General features: G+C 44.7%; 1 protein-coding gene across 1 annotated transcript in view; it reads left to right on the top strand.

The window, feature by feature from the left end:
• The window catches only part of LOC144509731 (calcium-activated potassium channel subunit alpha-1-like), a 156329-nt gene that overhangs the window by 112289 nt on the left and 21519 nt on the right, over positions 1–22521 (top strand). The window contains exons 23-24 of the mRNA XM_078238510.1: positions 14034–14258; positions 18190–18391. Of these exons, the coding sequence (XP_078094636.1) occupies positions 14034–14258; positions 18190–18391 (427 nt within the window). The remainder of the gene's footprint in view (positions 1–14033; positions 14259–18189; positions 18392–22521) is intronic.

Genomic DNA, 22521 nt, shown 5'->3' with positions numbered 1-22521 from the left:
CTCCTCAGCTATATTCATGTCCCCTTGCGTGAACACCGAAGAGAAATATTGGTTCAATGCTTCACCAATCTCCTCCGGTTCCACACATAACTTCCCTCTGCCATCTATAACTGGCCCTAAACTTGCCCTAACCAACCTTCTGTTCTTGACATACCTATAGAACGCCTTAGGATTCTCTTTAACCCTATCCGCCAAAGTCTTCTCATGTCCCCTTTTAGCCCTTCTAAGCTCGCTCTTCAACTCCCTCTTAGCCAATCTAAAGCTTTCTAGTGCACTACCCGAGTGCTCACGTCTCATCCGAACATAAGCCTCCTTTTTCTTTTTAACCAACAAAGAAACTTTTTTGGTGCACCACGGTTCCCTAGCCCTACCAATTCCTCCTTGCCTGACAGGGACATACCTATCACAGACTCGCAGTAGCTGCTCCTTGAAAAAACTCCACATGTCGGACGTTCCCAGTCCCTGTAATCTCCTAGTCCAACCTATGTTTCCTAATTCTCTCCTAATAGCCTCATAATTACCCTTCCCCCAGCTAAAACCACTGGCCCGAGGTTCATGCCTATCCCTTTCCATCACTAAGGTGAACGTAACCGAATTGTGGTCACTATCACCAAAATGCACACCAACTTCCAAGTCTAGCACCTGGTCTGGCTCATTTCCCAGCACCAGATCCAATATAGCCTCACCTCTAGTTGGCCTGTCTACATACTGAGTCAAAAAACCTTCCTGCACGCTTTGAACAAAAACTGACCCCTCTAACGAGCTAGAGCTATAACAATTCCAGTCAATATTAGTCAAGTTAAAATCCCCCATAACAATTGCCCTATTACTTTCACTCCTAAGCAGGATTGACTCCGCAATCCTTTCCTCAACCTCTCTAGAACTTTTAGGAGATACAATTCAGACAAATCGCTCCAGTACAGGAACAATTCAGACAAATCGTTCCAGTACAGGTACAATTCAGACAAATCGCTCCGGTACAGATACAATTCAGACAAATCGCTCCAGTTCGGGTACAATTCAGACAAATCGCTCCAGTGCGGGTACAATTCAGACAAATCGCTCCAGTTCGGGTACAATTCAGACAAATCGCTCCAGTACAGATACAATTCAGACAAATCGCTCCAGTACAGATACAATTCAGACAAATCGCTCCAGTACAGATACAATTCAGACAAATCGCTCCAGTTCGGGTACAATTCAGACAAATCGCTCCAGTACAGATACAATTCAGACAAATCGCTCCAGTACTGGTACTATTCAGACAAATCGCTCCAGTACAGATACAATTCAGACAAATCGCTCCAGTTCGGGTACAATTCAGACAAATCGCTCCAGTTCGGGTACAATTCAGACAAATCGCTCCAGTACAGATACAATTCAGACAAATCGCTCCAGTTCGGGTACAATTCAGACAAATCGCTCCAGTGCGGGTACAATTCAGACAAATCGCTCCAGTACAGGTACAATTCAGACAAATCGCTCCAGTTCGGGTACAATTCAGACAAATCACTCCAGTACAGATACAATTCAGACAAATCGCTCCAGTACAGATACAATTCAGACAAATCGCTCCAGTTCGGGAACAATTCAGACAAATCGCTCCAGTGCGGGTACAATTCAGACAAATCGCTCCAGTTCGGGTACAATTCAGACAAATCGCTCCAGTGCGGGTACAATTCAGACAAATCGCTCCAGTACAGGAACAATTCAGACAAATCGCTCCAGTTCGGGTACAATTCAGACAAATCACTCCAGTACAGATACAATTCAGACAAATCGCTCCAGTGCGGGTACAATTCTGGGAAATCGCTCCAGTACAGGAACAAGTCAGACAAATCGCTCCAGTACAGGTACAATTCAGACAAATCGCTCCAGTACAGATACAATTCAGACAAATCGCTCCAGTACAGATACAATTCAGACAAATCGCTCCAGTACAGATACAATTCAGACAAATCGCTCCAGTACAGATACAATTTAGACAAATCGCTCCAGTGCGGGTACAATTCTGAGAAATCGCTCCAGTACAGGAACAATTCAGGCAAATCGTTCCAGTACAGGTACAATTCAGACAAATCGCTCCAGTACAGGTACAATTCAGACAAATCGCTCCAGTGCAGGAACAATTCAGACAAATCGCTCCAGTACAGGTACAATTCAGACAAATCGCTCCAGTGCAGGAACAATTCAGACAAATCGCTCCAGTACAGGTACAATTCAGACAAATCGCTCCAGTACAGATACAATTCAGACAAATCGCTCCAGTACAGATACAATTTAGACAAATCGCTCCAGTACAGATACAATTCAGACAAATCATTCCAGTTCGGGTACAATTCAGACAAATCGCTCCAGTACAGATACAATTCAGACAAATCGCTCCAGTGCAGATACAATTCAGACAAATCGCTCCAGTACAGATACAATTCAGACAAATCGCTCCAGTACAGATACAATTTAGACAAATCGCTCCAGTACAGATACAATTCAGACAAATCGCTCCAGTACAGGAACAATTCAGACAAATCGCTCCAGTACAGGTACAATTCAGACAAATCGCTCCGGTACAGATACAATTCAGACAAATCGCTCCAGTTCGGGTACAATTCAGACAAATCGCTCCAGTACAGATACAATTCAGACAAATCGCTCCAGTACAGATACAATTCAGACAAATCGCTCCAGTACAGATACAATTCAGACAAATCGCTCCAGTTCGGGTACAATTCAGACAAATCCCTCCAGTACAGATACAATTCAGACAAATCGCTCCAGTACTGGTACAATTCAGACAAATCGCTCCAGTACAGATACAATTCAGACAAATCGCTCCAGTTCGGGTACAATTCAGACAAATCGCTCCAGTTCGGGTACAATTCAGACAAATCACTCCAGTACAGATACTATTCAGACAAATCGCTCCAGTTCGGGAACAATTCAGACAAATCGCTCCAGTGCGGGTACAATTCAGACAAATCGCTCCAGTTCGGGTACAATTCAGACAAATCGCTCCAGTGCGGGTACAATTCAGACAAATCGCTCCAGTACAGGAACAATTCAGACAAATCGCTCCAGTTCGGGTACAATTCAGACAAATCACTCCATACAGATACAATTCAGACAAATCGCTCCAGTGCGGGTACAATTCTGAGAAATCGCTCCAGTACAGGAACAAGTCAGACAAATCGCTCCAGTACAGGTACAATTCAGACAAATCCCTCCAGTACAGATACAATTCAGACAAATCGCTCCAGTACAGATACAATTCAGACAAATCGCTCCAGTTCGGGTACAATTCAGACAAATCGCTCCAGTACAGGTACAATTCAGACAAATCGCTCCAGTACAGGTACAATTCAGACAAATCGCTCCAGTGCAGGAACAATTCAGACAAATCGCTCCAGTACAGGTACAATTCAGACAAATCGCTCCAGTGCAGGAACAATTCAGACAAATCGCTCCAGTACAGGTACAATTCAGACAAATCGCTCCAGTACAGATACAAGTCAGACAAATCGCTCCAGTACAGATACAATTTAGACAAATCGCTCCAGTACAGATACAATTCAGACAAATCATTCCAGTTCGGGTACAATTCAGACAAATCGCTCCAGTACAGATACAATTCAGACAAATCGCTCCAGTACAGATACAATTCAGACAAATCGCTCCAGTACAGATACAATTTAGACAAATCGCTCCAGTACAGATACAATTCAGACAAATCGCTCCAGTACAGGAACAATTCAGACAAATCGCTCCAGTACAGGTACAATTCAGACAAATCGCTCCGGTACAGATACAATTCAGACAAATCGCTCCAGTTCGGGTACAATTCAGACAAATCGCTCCAGTACAGATACAATTCAGACAAATCGCTCCAGTACAGATACAATTCAGACAAATCGCTCCAGTACAGATACAATTCGGACAAATCGCTCCAGTTCGGGTACAATTCAGACAAATCGCTCCAGTACAGATACAATTCAGACAAATCGCTCCAGTACTGGTACAATTCAGACAAATCGCTCCAGTACAGATACAATTCAGACAAATCGCTCCAGTTCGGGTACAATTCAGACAAATCGCTCCAGTTCGGGTACAATTCAGACAAATCGCTCCAGTACAGGAACAATTCAGACAAATCGCTGCAGTACAGGTACAATTCAGACAAATCGCTCCAGTACAGGTACAATTCAGACAAATCGCTCCAGTGCAGGAACAATTCAGACAAATCGCTCCAGTACAGGTACAATTCAGACAAATCGCTCCAGTGCAGGAACAATTCAGACAAATCGCTCCAGTACAGGTACAATTCAGACAAATCGCTCCAGTACAGATACAATTCAGACAAATCGCTCCAGTACAGATGCAATTTAGACAAATCGCTCCAGTTCGGGTACAATTCAGACAAATCGCTCCAGTGCGGGTATAATTCAGACAAATCGCTCCAGTACAGGAACAATTCAGACAAATCGCTCCAGTACAGATACAATTCAGACAAATCACTCCAGTACAGATACAATTCAGACATATCGCTCCAGTGCGGGTACAATTCAGACAAATCGCTGCAGTACAGGAACAATTCAGACAAATCGCTCCAGTACAGATACAATTCAGACAAATCGCTCCAGTACAGATACAATTCAGACAAATCGCTCCAGTACAGGAACAATTCAGACAAATCGCTCCAGTACAGGAACAATTCAGACAAATCGTTCCAGTACAGGTACAATTCAGACAAATCGCTCCAGTTCGGGTACAATTCAGACAAATCGCTCCAGTGCGGGTACAATTCAGACAAATCGCTCCAGTTCGGGTACAATTCAGACAAATCGCTCCAGTACAGATACAATTCAGACAAATCGCTCCAGTACAGATACAATTCAGACAAATCGCTCCAGTACAGATACAATTCAGACAAATCGCTCCAGTTCGGGTACAATTCAGACAAATCGCTCCAGTACAGATACAATTCAGACAAATTGCTCCAGTACTGGTACAATTCAGACAAATCGCTCCAGTACAGATACAATTCAGACAAATCGCTCCAGTTCGGGTACAATTCAGACAAATCGCTCCAGTTCGGGTACAATTCAGACAAATCGCTCCAGTACAGATACAATTCAGACAAATCGCTCCAGTTCGGGTACAATTCAGACAAATCGCTCCAGTGCGGGTACAATTCAGACAAATTGCTCCAGTACAGGTACAATTCAGACAAATCGCTCCAGTGCGGGTACAATTCAGACAAATCGCTCCAGTTCGGGTACAATTCAGACAAATCACTCCAGTACAGATACAATTCAGACAAATCGCTCCAGTACAGATACAATTCAGACAAATCGCTCCAGTTCGGGTACAATTCAGACAAATCACTCCAGTACAGATACTATTCAGACAAATCGCTCCAGTTCGGGTACAATTCAGACAAATCGCTCCAGTGCGGGTACAATTCAGACAAATCGCTCCAGTTCGGGTACAATTCAGACAAATCGCTCCAGTGCGGGTACAATTCAGACAAATCGCTCCAGTACAGGAACAATTCAGACAAATCGCTCCAGTTCGGGTACAATTCAGACAAATCACTCCAGTACAGATACAATTCAGACAAATCGCTCCAGTGCGGGTACAATTCTGACAAATCGCTCCAGTACAGGAACAAGTCAGACAAATCGCTCCAGTACAGGTACAATTCAGACAAATCGCTCCAGTACAGATACAATTCAGACAAATCGCTCCAGTACAGATACAATTCAGATAAATCGCTCCAGTACAGGAACAATTCAGACAAATCGCTGCAGTACAGGTACAATTCAGACAAATCGCTCCAGTTCGGGTACAATTCAGACAAATCGCTCCAGTTCGGGTACAATTCAGACAAATCGCTCCAGTACAGGAACAATTCAGACAAATCGCTGCAGTACAGGTACAATTCAGACAAATCGCTCCAGTACAGGTACAATTCAGACAAATCGCTCCAGTGCAGGAACAATTCAGACAAATCGCTCCAGTACAGGTACAATTCAGACAAATCGCTCCAGTGCAGGAACAATTCAGACAAATCGCTCCAGTACAGGTACAATTCAGACAAATCGCTCCAGTACAGATACAATTCAGACAAATCGCTCCAGTACAGATGCAATTTAGACAAATCGCTCCAGTTCGGGTACAATTCAGACAAATCGCTCCAGTGCGGGTATAATTCAGACAAATCGCTCCAGTACAGGAACAATTCAGACAAATCGCTCCAGTACAGATACAATTCAGACAAATCACTCCAGTACAGATACAATTCAGACATATCGCTCCAGTGCGGGTACAATTCAGACAAATCGCTGCAGTACAGGAACAATTCAGACAAATCGCTCCAGTACAGATACAATTCAGACAAATCGCTCCAGTACAGATACAATTCAGACAAATCGCTCCAGTACAGGAACAATTCAGACAAATCGCTCCAGTACAGGAACAATTCAGACAAATCGTTCCAGTACAGGTACAATTCAGACAAATCGCTCCAGTTCGGGTACAATTCAGACAAATCGCTCCAGTGCGGGTACAATTCAGACAAATCGCTCCAGTTCGGGTACAATTCAGACAAATCGCTCCAGTACAGATACAATTCAGACAAATCGCTCCAGTACAGATACAATTCAGACAAATCGCTCCAGTACAGATACAATTCAGACAAATCGCTCCAGTTCGGGTACAATTCAGACAAATCGCTCCAGTACAGATACAATTCAGACAAATTGCTCCAGTACTGGTACAATTCAGACAAATCGCTCCAGTACAGATACAATTCAGACAAATCGCTCCAGTTCGGGTACAATTCAGACAAATCGCTCCAGTTCGGGTACAATTCAGACAAATCGCTCCAGTACAGATACAATTCAGACAAATCGCTCCAGTTCGGGTACAATTCAGACAAATCGCTCCAGTGCGGGTACAATTCAGACAAATTGCTCCAGTACAGGTACAATTCAGACAAATCGCTCCAGTGCGGGTACAATTCAGACAAATCGCTCCAGTTCGGGTACAATTCAGACAAATCACTCCAGTACAGATACAATTCAGACAAATCGCTCCAGTACAGATACAATTCAGACAAATCGCTCCAGTTCGGGTACAATTCAGACAAATCACTCCAGTACAGATACTATTCAGACAAATCGCTCCAGTTCGGGTACAATTCAGACAAATCGCTCCAGTGCGGGTACAATTCAGACAAATCGCTCCAGTTCGGGTACAATTCAGACAAATCGCTCCAGTGCGGGTACAATTCAGACAAATCGCTCCAGTACAGGAACAATTCAGACAAATCGCTCCAGTTCGGGTACAATTCAGACAAATCACTCCAGTACAGATACAATTCAGACAAATCGCTCCAGTGCGGGTACAATTCTGACAAATCGCTCCAGTACAGGAACAAGTCAGACAAATCGCTCCAGTACAGGTACAATTCAGACAAATCGCTCCAGTACAGATACAATTCAGACAAATCGCTCCAGTACAGATACAATTCAGATAAATCGCTCCAGTACAGGAACAATTCAGACAAATCGCTCCAGTACAGGTACAATTCAGACAAATCGCTCCAGTACAGGTACAATTCAGACAAATCGCTCCAGTGCAGGAACAATTCAGACAAATCGCTCCAGTACAGGTACAATTCAGACAAATCGCTCCAGTGCAGGAACAATTCAGACAAATCGCTCCAGTACAGGTACAATTCAGACAAATCGCTCCAGAACAGATACAATTTAGACAAATCGCTCCAGTACAGATACAATTCAGACAAATCATTCCAGTTCAGGTACAATTCAGACAAATCGCTCCAGTACAGATACAATTCAGACAAATCGCTCCAGTACAGATACAATTCAGACAAATCGCTCCAGTACAGATACAATTCAGACAAATCGCTCCAGTACAGATACAATTTAGACAAATCGCTCCAGTACAGATACAATTCAGACAAATCGCTCCCGTACAGGAACAATTCAGACAAATCGCTCCAGTACAGGTACAATTCAGACAAATCGCTCCGGTACAGATACAATTCAGACAAATCGCTCCAGTTCGGGTACAATTCAGACAAATCGCTCCAGTACAGATACAATTCAGACAAATCGCTCCAGTACAGATACAATTCAGACAAATCGCTCCAGTACAGATACAATTCAGACAAATCGCTCCAGTTCGGGTACAATTCAGACAAATCGCTCCAGTACAGATACAATTCAGACAAATCGCTCCAGTACTGGTACAATTCAGACAAATCGCTCCAGTACAGATACAATTCAGACAAATCGCTCCAGTTCGGGTACAATTCAGACAAATCGCTCCAGTTCGGGTACAATTCAGACAAATCGCTCCAGTACAGATACAATTCAGACAAATCCCTCCAGTTTGGGTACAATTCAGACAAATCGCTCCAGTGCGGGTACAATTCAGACAAATCGCTCCAGTACAGGTACAATTCAGACAAATCGCTCCAGTTCGGGTACAATTCAGACAAATCGCTCCAGTACAGATACAATTCAGACAAATCGCTCCAGTACAGATACAATTCAGACAAATCGCTCCAGTACAGGAACAATTCAGATAAATCGCTCCAGTACAGGAACAATTGAGACAAATCGCTCCAGTACAGATACAATTGAGACAAATCGCTCCAGTACAGATACAATTCAGACAAATCGCTCCAGTACAGATACAATTCAGACAAATCGCTCCAGTACAGGTACAATTCAGACAAATCGCTCCAGTACAGATACAATTCAGACAAATCGCTCCAGTACAGATACAATTCAGACAAATCGCTCCAGTACAGATACAATTCAGACAAATCGCTCCAGTACAGATACAATTCAGGCAAACCGCTCCAGTACAGATACAATTCAGACAAATCGCTCCAGTTCGGGTACAATTCAGACAAATCGCTCCAGTTCGGGTACAATTCAGACAACTCGCTCCAGTTCGGGTACAATTCAGACAAATCGCTCCAGTTCGGGTACAATTCAGACAAATCGCTCCAGTTCGGGTACATTTCAGACAAATCGCTCCAGTACAGATACAATTCAGACAAATCGCTCCAGTACAGATACAATTCAGACAAATCGCTCCAGTACAGATACAATTCAGACAAATCGCTCCAGTACAGATACAATTCAGACAAATCGCTCCAGTACAGATATAATTCAGACAAATCGCTCCAGTACAGGAACAATTCAGACAAATCGCTCCAGTACAGATACAATTCAGACAAATCGCTCCAGTGCAGGAACAATTCAGACAAATCGCTCCAGTACAGATACAATTCAGACAAATCGCTCCAGTACAGAAACAATTCAGACAAATCGCTCCAGTACAGATACAATTCAGATAAATCGCTCCAGTACAGATACAATTCAGACAAATCGCTCCAGTACAGGAACAATTCAGACAAATCGCTCCAGTACAGATACAATTCAGACAAATGGCTCCAGTACAGGTACAATTCAGACAAATCGCTCCAGTGCAGGAACAATTCAGACAAATCGCTCCAGTACAGATACAATTCAGACAAATCGCTCCAGTACAGATACAATTCAGACAAATCGCTCCAGTACAGATGCAATTTAGACAAATCCCTCCAGTTCGGGTACAATTCAGACAAATCGCTCCAGTGTGGGTATAATTCAGACAAATCGCTCCAGTACAGGAACAATTCAGACAAATCGCTCCAGTACAGATACAATTCAGACAAATCGCTCCAGTACAGATACAATTCAGACAAATCGCTCCAGTGCGGGTACAATTCAGACAAATCGCTGCAGTACAGGAACAATTCAGACAAATCGCTCCAGTACAGATACAATTCAGACAAATCGCTCCAGTACAGGAACAATTCAGACAAATCGCTCCAGTACAGGAACAATTCAGACAAATCGTTCCAGTACAGGTACAATTCAGACAAATCGCTCCAGTTCGGGTACAATTCAGACAAATCGCTCCAGTGCGGGTACAATTCAGACAAATCGCTCCAGTTCGGGTACAATTCAGACAAATCGCTCCAGTACAGATACAATTCAGACAAATCGCTCCAGTACAGATACAATTCAGACAAATCGCTCCAGTACAGATACAATTCAGACAAATCGCTCCAGTTCGGGTACAATTCAGACAAATCGCTCCAGTACAGATACAATTCAGACAAATCGCTCCAGTCCTGGTACAATTCAGACAAATCGCTCCAGTACAGATACAATTCAGACAAATCGCTCCAGTTCGGGTACAATTCAGACAAATCGCTCCAGTTCGGGCACAATTCAGACAAATCGCTCCAGTACAGATACAATTCAGACAAATCGCTCCAGTTCGGGTACAATTCAGACAAATCGCTCCAGTTCGGGTACAATTCAGACAAATCACTCCAGTACAGATACAATTCAGACAAATCGCTCCAGTACAGATACAATTCAGACAAATCGCTCCAGTTCGGGTACAATTCAGACAAATCACTCCAGTACAGATACTATTCAGACAAATCGCTCCAGTTCGGGTACAATTCAGACAAATCGCTCCAGTGCGGGTACAATTCAGACAAATCGCTCCAGTTCGGGTACAATTCAGACAAATCGCTCCAGTGCGGGTACAATTCAGACAAATCGCTCCAGTACAGGAACAATTCAGACAAATCGCTCCAGTTCGGGTACAATTCAGACAAATCACTCCAGTACAGATACAATTCAGACAAATCGCTCCAGTGCGGGTACAATTCTGACAAATCACTCCAGTACAGGAACAAGTCAGACAAATCGCTCCAGTACAGGTACAATTCAGACAAATCGCTCCAGTACAGGTACAATTCAGTCAAATCGCTCCAGTACAGATACAATTCAGACAAATCGCTCCAGTACAGATACAATTCAGATAAATCGCTCCAGTACAGGAACAATTCAGACAAATCGCTCCAGTACAGGTACAATTCAGACAAATCGCTCCAGTACAGGTACAATTCAGACAAATCGCTCCAGTGCAGGAACAATTCAGACAAATCGCTCCAGTACAGGTACAATTCAGACAAATCGCTCCAGTGCAGGAACAATTCAGACAAATCGCTCCAGTACAGGTACAATTCAGACAAATCGCTCCAGTACAGATACAATTCAGACAAATCGCTCCAGTACAGATACAATTTAGACAAATCGCTCCAGTACAGATACAATTCAGACAAATCATTCCAGTTCAGGTACAATTCAGACAAATCGCTCCAGTACAGATACAATTCAGACAAATCGCTCCAGTACAGATACAATTCAGACAAATCGCTCCAGTACAGATACAATTCAGACAAATCGCTCCAGTACAGATACAATTTAGACAAATCGCTCCAGTACAGATACAATTCAGACAAATCGCTCCAGTACAGGAACAATTCAGACAAATCGCTCCAGTACAGGTACAATTCAGACAAATCGCTCAAGTACAGATACAATTCAGACAAATCGCTCCAGTTCGGGTACAATTCAGACAAATCGCTCCAGTACAGATACAATTCAGACAAATCGCTCCAGTACAGATACAATTCAGACAAATCGCTCCAGTACAGATACAATTCAGACAAATCGCTCCAGTTCGGGTACAATTCAGACAAATCGCTCCAGTACAGATACAATTCAGACAAATCGCTCCAGTACTGGTACAATTCAGACAAATCGCTCCAGTACAGATACAATTCAGACAAATCGCTCCAGTTCGGGTACAATTCAGACAAATCGCTCCAGTTCGGGGACAATTCAGACAAATCGCTCCAGTACAGATACAATTCAGACAAATCCCTCCAGTTCGGGTACAATTCAGACAAATCGCTCCAGTGCGGGTACAATTCAGACAAATCGCTCCAGTACAGGTACAATTCAGACAAATCGCTCCAGTTCGGGTACAATTCAGACAAATCACTCCAGTACAGATACAATTCAGACAAATCGCTCCAGTACAGATACAATTCAGACAAATCGCTCCAGTACAGGAACAATTCAGACAAATCGCTCCAGTACAGGAACAATTGAGACAAATCGCTCCAGTACAGATACAATTTAGACAAATCGCTCCAGTACAGATACAATTCAGACAAATCGCTCCAGTACAGATACAATTCAGACAAATCGCTCCAGTACAGGTACAATTCAGACAAATCGCTCCAGTACAGATACAATTCAGACAAATCGCTCCAGTACAGATACAATTCAGACAAATCGCTCCAGTACAGATACAATTCAGACAAATCGCTCCAGTACAGATACAATTCAGGCAAACCGCTCCAGTACAGATACAATTCAAACAAATCGCTCCAGTTCGGGTACAATTCAGACAAATCGCTCCAGTTCGGGTACAATTCAGACAAATCGCTCCAGTTCGGGTACAATTCAGACAAATCGCTCCAGTTCGGGTACAATTCAGACAAATCGCTCCAGTTCGGGTACATTTCAGACAAATCGCTCCAGTACAGATACAATTCAGACAAATCGCTCCAGTACAGATACAATTCAGACAAATCGCTCCAGTACAGATACAATTCAGACAAATCGCTCCAGTACAGATACAATTCAGACAAATCGCTCCAGTCCAGATACAATTCAGACAAATCGCTCCAGTACAGATATAATTCAGACAAATCGCTCCAGTACAGGAACAATTCAGACAAATCGCTCCAGTACAGATACAATTCAGACAAATCGCTCCAGTACAGGAACAATTCAGACAAATTGCTCCAGTACAGATACAATTCAGACAAATCGCTCCAGTGCAGGAACAATTCAGACAAATCGCTCCAGTACAGATACAATTCAGACAAATCGCTCCAGTACAGATACAATTCAGACAAATCGCTCCAGTACAGATACAATTCAGATAAATCGCTCCAGTACAGATACAATTCAGACAAATCGCTCCAGTACAGGTACAATTCAGACAAATCGCTCCTGTACAGATACAATTCAGACAAATCGCTCCAGTACAGATACAATTCAGACAAATCGCTCCAGTACAGATACAATTCAGGCAAACCGCTCCAGCACAGATACAATTCAGACAAATCGCTCCAGTTCGGGTACAATTCAGACAAATCGCTCCAGTTCGGGTACAATTCAGACAAATCGCTCCAGTTCGGGTACAATTCAGACAAATCGCTCCAGTACAGATACAATTCAGACAAATCGCTCCAGTACAGATACAATTCAGACAAATCGCTCCAGTACAGATACAATTCAGACAAATCGCTCCAGTACAGATACAATTCAGACAAATCGCTCCAGTACAGATACAATTCAGATAAATCGCTCCAGTACAGATACAATTCAGACAAATCGCTCCAGTACAGGAACAATTCAGACAAATCGCTCCAGTACAGATACAATTCAGACAAATCGCTCCAGTACAGGAACAATTCAGACAAATCGCTCCAGTACAGATACAATTCAGACAAATCGCTCCAGTACAGATACAATTCAGACAAATCGCTCCAGTGCAGGAACAATTCAGACAAATCGCTCCAGTACAGATACAATTCAGACAAATCGCTCCAGTACAGATACAATTCAGACAAATCGCTCCAGTACAGATACAATTCAGATAAATCGCTCCAGTACAGATACAATTCAGACAAATCGCTCCAGTACAGATACAATTCAGACAAATCGCTCCAGTACAGGAACAATTCAGACAAATCGCTCCAGTACAGATACAATTCAGATATCCACAATGTGAACAATGACCATGTTTGTCCTCTCCATAAAAAGCAGGACAAATTCAATGTGGCTAATTTCGTCCTCATCACTCTGCCCTCAATAAAATGCAGACTGATGCTCCAGATCGCATTATCGCCTTGGTCCAATCATGGGGAACAAAGGACTGTATGTCCTGCTTTTTTTTATGGAGCAGGCACAGGGCTCAGTTTCTGAATATGGACACTGCTGGGTTTGATCCTGATTGCAATTACCCAGCATCAAATTAACGTGCCGTGCAAATTTCTCATCTTTCAGAACCGTGCATTGGCATCTCGACTGCGCCTCTCCAAACACGTCATCGTCTGCATCTTTAGTGAACCACATTGCCCTGGGATAGGCCTGCGTAACTTTGTCATGCCTCTGCGAGCCAGCAGTTTTGCCTATGATGAACTCAAGTCCATTGTGTTTGTGGGCTCCCTGAAGTATATTGAACAGGAATGGTCGACTATCAGCAATTTCCCAAATGTCTTTATTCTGCCGGTAGGTACCAGAGCAGGAGATATTATTAATCCAAGGCAGGATGATAAATGTGAGTGTTCCTCGTAGCCACAGAGAGAATTGATGATGCATAAAATGTAGCCCTCAGTTGGCCAGAACATCATCCCCAAGTCAGAACGGGTCCAAGACCCCATTCTCAGACTTCAGCGCATGAATTAAATTGATACTCCACAGTGGCACAGTGGTTAGCACTGCTGCCTCACAGCGCCAGGGACCTGGGTTCGATTCCCAGCTTGGGTCACTGTCTGTGTGGAGTCTACACGTTCTCCGCATGTCTGTGTGGGTTTCCTCCGGGTGCTCCGGTTTCCTCACACAGTCTGAAAGACCATCTGGTTAGGGGCATTAACCCGATGAGGCCCTATCCCCATAACCCCAGGTATTTACCCTAGCTAGTCCCCCTGACACTAAGGGGCAATTTAGCATGGCCAATCCACCTAACATCTTTGGGGTTTGGGAGGAAACTGGAGCACCCGGAGGAAACCCACGCAGACACGGGGAGAATGTGCAAACTCCACACAGACAGTGACCCAAGCTGGGTATTGTACTCTGTCCAGATAGTGTTTCTGACGCTGTGAGGCAGCAGTGATAACCACTGTGCCACCCAATTCCATCGAATCTTTCACAACCTCAGGATTTCCCGAAGCATTTTACAGCCAATGAAGTACGAGTGGAGTGTGGTTACTGCTGTAAAGTGGGAAATGCAGCAGACAATTAGTGCACAGCACGCTTCTACAAACAGCAATGTGATAAATGACCAACCAACAGTGTCATGACCAATTTCATATCAATCTGAGACACCGGCTGCTGCTCAATTTAACATCTCATCCGAAAGATGACAACTTTGACAGTGCGGCACCCCCTCAGTACTGACCCTCTGACAGTGCGGCACTCCCTCAGTACTGACCCTCTGACAGTGCAGCACTCCCTCAGTACTGACCCTCTGACAGTGCGGCACTCCCTCAGTACTGACCCTCTGACAGTGCAGCACTCCCTCAGTACTGACCCTCTGACAGTGCAGCACTCCCTCAGTACTGACCCTCTGACAGTGCGGCACTCCCTCAGTACTGACCCTCTGACAGTGCAGCACTCCCTCAGTACTGACCCTCTGACAGTGCGGCACTCCCTCAGTACTGACCCTCTGACAGTGCAGCACTCCCTCAGTACTGACCCTCTGACAGTGCGGCACTCCCTCAGTACTGATCCTCTGACAGTGCGGCACTCCCTCAGTACTGACCCTCTGACAGTGCAGCATTCCCCCAGTACTGACCCTCTGACCGTGCGGCACTCCCTCAGTACTGACCCTCTGACAGTGCGGCGCTCCCTCAGTCCTGACCCTCTGACAGTGCGGCACTCCCTCAGTACTGACCCTCTGACAGTGCGGCACTCCCTCAGTACTGACCCTCTGACAGTGCGGCACTCCCTCAGTACTGACCCTCTGACAGTGTGGCACTCCCTCAGTACTGACCCTCTGACAGTGCGGCACTCCCTCAGTACTGATCCTCTGACAGTGCGGCATTCCCTCAGTACTGACCCTCTGACAGTGCGGCACTCCCTCAGTACTGATCCTCTGACAGTGCCGCACTTCCTCAGTACTGACCTTGTGACAGTGCTGCACTCCCTCAGTATTGACCATCTGATAGTCTGGGACATCTCAGTGCTGAATGTCCGACAATGCAGCATTCTTTCAGTATTGATCCTCTGACAATGCAGCATTCCTTTAGTACTGTAATGGGAGTGTGAACTGAAAGAATGTGTGCACCTTCAAAGAAAACAGGGTGTTCTCCACACTATCCTTGTCAATGTTGATCCCACCACTGAAAGAGTACAAGTGGTCTGCTAATTACCACATTGCCATTTGAGAAATCTTTGTGCAAACATGTTGCCAGGTTTACTACATTATGACAGGTGACTACACTTCAACGAACTGGCAAGCTCAGGGAACCCTGGATGTCAATGGGATCGCGAGGGTTTGATAAAGAAGAAAAAGGAAGTACATGCGGTAAGCATAGAGCACGAAAAATGGGGTGGCCTTTCAGGAGTATAGAGTGTCGGTGGTGCTTAAAAAAGAAATTAGGAGGATAAAGAGGTGCCAAGAAATCTAATTGGCCGATAAGAGTAAGGAAAACCTCAAGGCATTTCCAAGTATTAAGGTAAAGAGTGGGGCCCATTGGAGACCAAAGGGGCAATCTGTGCATGGAGCCAGAGGACATGGGTGAGTTCTTAAATTAATACTTTTCATCTGTATTCACGAAGGAGAAAGATATTGTAGCTGGAGATTTCCGCTGGGACGATGAAGTACAAGAGCATGTTGAGATTAATAAGGAGAGGTTGTTCAATGTTTTAGCGGGCATAAAGGTGCAAAAATCCCCAGGGCCTGATGAGATGTATCCCAAGACTCTCTGGGAGGCAAGGGAGAAGATTGCAGGAGCCCTGACGGAGATATTTAAATCTTCACTGGCCACAGGTGAACTGGAGGATAGCTAATGTGCAACCTGTATTCAAGAAGGGCAGCAGGGATAAGCCAGGTAATTACAGGCCAATTAGTCTAATGTCAGTGTTCTGGAAATTATTGAAAAATTCTGAGGGTCAGGGTTAATCAACATTTGGAAAGGCAGGGATTGATCAGGGGTACAGTAAGTAGTCTCACAACACCACGTTAAAGTCCAACAGGTTTATTCGGTAGCACGAGCTTTCGGAGCGCTACTGCTTCATCAGGTGAGTGGAGGATTGGGTTCACAAACAGGGCATAGATAGAGACTCAATTGCAAGGTAATGGTTGGAATGTGAGACTTTACAGGTAATCAAGTCTTTACAGGTACAGACAATGTGAGTGGAGAGAGGGTTAAGCACAGGTTAAAGAGATGTGTATTGTCTCCAGACAGGACAGTTAGTGAGATTTTGCAAGCCCAGGCAAGTCGTGGGGGTTACAGATAGTGTGACATGAACCCAAGATCCCGGTTGAGGCAGTCCTCATGTGTGCGGAACTTGGCTATCAGTTTCTGCTCGGCGATTCTGCGTTGTGGTGTGCTATCAGAAATTGATAGCCAAGTTCCGCACACATGAGGACGGCCTCAATCAGGACCTTGGGTTCATGTCACACTATCTGTAACCCCCACGACTTGCCTGGGCTTGCAAAATCTCACTAACTGTCCTGTCTGGAGACAATACACATCTCTTTAACCTGTGCTTAACGCTCTATCCACTCACATTGTCTGCACCTGTAAAGACTGGATTACCTGTTAAGACTCGCATTCCAACCATTATCTTGTAATTGAGTTTGTGTCTGTATATGCCCTGTTTGTGAAACAAATCCTGCACTCACCTGATGAAGGGGCAGCGCTCCAAAAGCTCGTGCTACCAAATAAACCTGTTGGACTTTAACCTGGTGTTGTGAGACTACTTACTGTACCCACCTCAGTCCAACGCTGGCATTTCCACATCTTGATCAAGGGTAGTCAGCACTGATTCGTTGGTGGGAGATCCTGTCTAACTAATTCAACTGAGTTTGAACCTGTTTCTGTGAGTCTATGAGAAGGACCCGATTGGCCCAAAGGCACTTTGGGATGTCTCAAATAGTGAAAGCTGCTGCATCAACATGGGTCTTCCTTCTCTCCCTCTCTCACTGTTTCTCCTCAGTCTGGCTCCGTTCCTTCTCTCCCTCTCTCACTGTTTCTCCTCAGTCTGGCTCCGTTCCTTCTCTCCCTCTCTCACTGTTTCTCCTCAGTCTGGCTCCGTTCCTTCTCTCCCTCTCTCACTGTTTCTCCTCAGTCTGGCTCCGTTCCTTCTCTCCCTCTCTCACTGTTTCGATGGCTATTCATCTTCAGCAGAGGCAGTGTTTTCATGTTTGAGAATTTGCTGAGATTCCTGTCACGACAAAGAATCATACAGAATGACCTCTTGGTGCTTGCTGCAGGGCTCACCATTATGTCGCGCCGACCTGAAAGCAGTTAACATCGGCTCCTGTGACATGGCTGTCATCATCTCATCAAATCGGACCAGCGTACAGGAGAAGACCCTGGAGGACAAGGAGTGTATCTTGGCCACACTCAACATCAAAGCAATGGTCTTTGAAGAAACCATGGACTCCAGTAATATTTTCTCAATCGTTTTTTCAGGTACATTTTGTTCCTTGTTCAACAGACAAAGGAATTTTGTAAGTTTATCAGGGTGCTTGGACAAGATTTAAATTAAATTGGCAGGGGAATGGGCACCAATTTGGAAGGAGAAAAGAGGAATTTGGTAAATAATGTATGTGTTGGAAATAGTCCCATTTTCGATAGCAGCATATGAAGGAGGAATACAGAGACAGGTCTGTGCTGGGTAAGGCTACTCAGTTCCAAACACAAACAGTTCTGTGAAAATGACAAAAAATGTGGCTAAAATGGTGATTCCAGGATGCAAGAATAGATGGGGATGGAAGAAAGTGAGATTCATAGATCCATAGAATCCCTACAGTGCAGAAGGAGGCCATTCAGCCCATCAAGTGGGCACTGACCTTCTGAAAGAGCACTCAACCTCAACCCACTTCCCTCATCTATCCCCGTAACCCTGCGCATTTACCATGGCCAATCCACCTAACCTACACATCTTTGGACTGCAGACATGGGTGGGGTGACAGTACGTATTAGGGAAAATATTGTGATGCTGAAAAAAGATTTCCTTGATGGGCAAGGGCAGAATCCATTTAGTTCAACTGAGTACCCATAAAGTGAATGACCACACTACTGGGGTTGTTCCATTAGCTTTCAAATAGTGTGGAAAAGAGAAAGAGGAACACATCGGCAAGGAAATCACAGTGTGGTGCACAAACGATAAGGGATGATAGTCGGGCAATTTAATAACCCAAATATCAGCTGGCATGGTGTTAATGGGAGACTGAAACATTTCTGAAATGCATTCAGGAGAACTTCCTTTCCCAGTATGTTCCAGATCAGGTGCTGGGGAAGCAATGCCTGTGGTGGAGACATGGTTAGCAGTGATCACTGTATCATGTTGAAGTCCTGAATGGGAAGGTTTTTCCAGATCTGCTCATCAAGAACATCGATCTGAAAACCCTCCCACACAGGACTTCAGTATAAACTCCACCTGGACAAATGAATGGGAATCTTTGAATACGACAAGCAAGTACCTGGTCTCAAACGCAACCCAACAACTGCCTGGTTTCAACCTGCCAAGGAAAGAGTGGCCCATCCTCAGCAGGTTCAGGACCGACCGACCATGGCCCCTGCTTGGCCAACCTCCACACATGGGGCATGAGTGCCAGCCCCCTATGTGCCTGTGGGAGAAAGCAAACTCTGCACCACATCATAGAAGAGTATCCAATCCACAGACTCAGTGAAGGCCTATCCACACTTAACACAGCAGGAAGGGAAGAAACTGCTCGGCTTACGGACTGCATTCGCCAAATAAATAAACTGTATCAAAGGATTTGGGTTTATCAGGGAGAAGAGCAAGGAAAACTTCAAGTAAAATCTGAGTTGTGAAGAGGAGATAAGGAGGCTGCAAAGAGATATGGATAGGTTAAATGAGTGGGCAAAGATCAGTCAAATGAAGCATAATGTGGGAAAATGTGAAATTATGCATTTTGGCAGGAAGAATAAAAAGGGTTTTATTTAAATGGTGAGAGTTTGCAGAGCCCTCAAATGCAGAGGGATCTGGGTGTCCTAGTATATGAATCACAAAATGTTAATATGTAGCTACAGTGAGTAATTAGGAAAGCTAAGAATATGTGATTGCTTCTTGTGAGGGGAATGAAATATAAAAGTAGGGAGGTTATTCTTCAGTTCTGTAAGACATTGATCTGGAGTACTGTGCACAATATTGGCCTCAGAGACTAATAACTAATAACTGGAATGAGCAAGTTGGCTTATGAGGAAGGTTGGACAGGCTTGGCTTGTATCTGCTGGTGTTTAGAAAAGTAAGAGGAGACTTGTTTGAAAGATGTAAGGTCCTGAGGGGAGTTGACAGGGTGGATGTGAAAAGGATGGGGCCAATTTGGAGCCCACGCTCTCCGTCTGCAGGAATAGCGGTGTGCGCTGAATATCCAGAGGGTGCAGTCCACGCCGGCATGTTTCCGAGTTCCGATCTTCCTGGCACCTCGCCGGTGGAGTGGTCTGAAACACGCCACGGGACTGCAGAAAGCTTATTTTAATACATTAGCATGTCGTTAGCGAGCACTTTGTCCAGATTTTGAGCTCGCACAGAATTTTCCACGCGCACCGGCGTGCTGTCACAGGTCTACAGAAGCGTGAACCTGGCACCTTCACCTCCAAGGGGGGGGGGTTAAGAGGTGAGTGCTCAGGCAGGCAGCACCCTCCACAGAGTGCACTGCTCAGGGAGAGGACTAAGGCTTGCATCACAGGGTTGCCAGAGAAAGTGGTGGCGAAAATTGTCGACTGTCTTGTAATAATGTTCCAATTTTCCCTCGACCCAGAGGAGGTGCCAAAGGGTGAGAGTGGCAAATGTGGCACCGTTATTCAAGAGTAAGGAGATTCCGAGAATCTACAGGCCAGTTTGTTGAAAATTAATGGTGGGGAAGTTTCAGAAACAAATAATCCGGGAGTAAATCGAGATGAATTTGAAGAGGTTTGAATTCATTCAGAACAATCAGCGGCAATTTGTAAAAGACGTGTTTGACTTGTGTAATTGAATTTTGTGATAACATAATCGAGAAGGTTGATGAAGGAAGTGCATTGGATGTTTTCTATGTGTATTTTAAGAAAGCCTTTGACAAGTAGTGTGTAAATAGCTGGTTAGCTAAATTGAGGCTCATGGAATAAGAGTGTCACTGTCAACTTGGATAAGAGAAGCGAGTTGTTTTCAGGCTGGAGGATGGGAGATTGTGATGTTCTCAACAAGTCAGTATTAGGAACATAACTTGAAGATGTGGCAAACAGTGAGTATGACACTAATCAACTGGAACAGGACATGGATGAGACTAGCATAATTGGCAGACAAGTGACAGATAGAATTTAATCTGGAGAAGTGTGACGTTTGACAAATGGGAGTATTCGGGGACAGAAGGACCAGGGGGATTGTGTGCAGCAGGGTATTTTGAAAGAGAAATAGGATGTCTGGGGCTTGATGAACGCTGTAGAGATAGGCCTGAACTTTCGTTCTTACCCCCGGATCCATGAACTCAACCTCTGCAAAGGTGCCCTGAAACTTCCCATTTTCAGTTTAGGGCTGGTGTGGTGTGTATTAGGATTTGTGATGGGTGACGCAGAGGGATTGTGGAGGCAGAGGCAAGCCCAGCTTGAAAGTGGATGAGGAAATCAATGGTTCAATGTCTGTGCATTGGAGGAGACATCCCTGAACAATCAGGTGAGTTCAAACTCTCCAAATGTTGTTCAATTGGTTGCTGATTGTGGAAAAGCTGGCCAATCATGGGCTTTCCGTCAGAAAGATTGGTCACCAGGTCCCTGCACAGCTCTGCACTGGCATTGCACAACAGTGTGATGAAGGGGGAGTAAGCCTGGAGGATAGTTAGTCATTGACAGAACTGCATACTATCTAGGAGTGTTCTAGCTGTGGGAAATCACTTTCTGATGAGAGAAACCTGGAATGTTTCCAGTACCCCATGGAATAAGAGTATCACTGTCAACTTGGATAAGAGAAGCGAGTTGTTTTCAGGCTGGAGGATGGGAGATTGTGATGGTCCCCCATGCAAGGCTTCGAGAAAAAGTGAGAGGGCATGGGATCCAAGGGGCTGCTGCTGCCCTGTGGATCCAGAACTGGCTTGCCCAAAGGAGGCAGAGAGTGGGTATCGATGGATCTTTTTCGAAATGGAGGTCGGTCACCAGTGATGTGCCCCAGGGATCTGTTCTGGGACCCTTGCTGTTTGTCATTTTCATAAATGACCTGGATGAGGAAGTGGAGGGATGTGTTGGTACGTTTGCCGACGATACGAAGGTTGATGGGGTTGTGGATCGTCTGGAGGGATGTCAGAAGTTACAGAGGGACACAGATAGGATGCAAGACTGGGCGGAGAAGTGGCAGATGGACTTCAACCCAGATAAATGCGTAGTGGTCCATTTTGGCAGGTCAAATGGAATGAAGGAGTACAATATAAAGGGAAAGACACTTAGTACTGTAGAGGATCAGAAGGACCTTGGGGTCCGGGTCCACAGGACTCTAAAATCGGCCCCGCAGGTGGAGGAGGTGGTTAAGAAGGCGTATGGTGTGCTGGCCTTTATCAATCGAGGGATTGAGTTTAGGAGTCCGGGGATAATGATGCAGCTATATA

Source organism: Mustelus asterias, chromosome 22 (genome assembly GCF_964213995.1).
Source record: "Mustelus asterias chromosome 22, sMusAst1.hap1.1, whole genome shotgun sequence".
Taxonomy (NCBI): Eukaryota; Metazoa; Chordata; class Chondrichthyes; order Carcharhiniformes; family Triakidae; genus Mustelus; species Mustelus asterias.
This window is presented reverse-complemented; position numbering and strand designations above follow the sequence as displayed.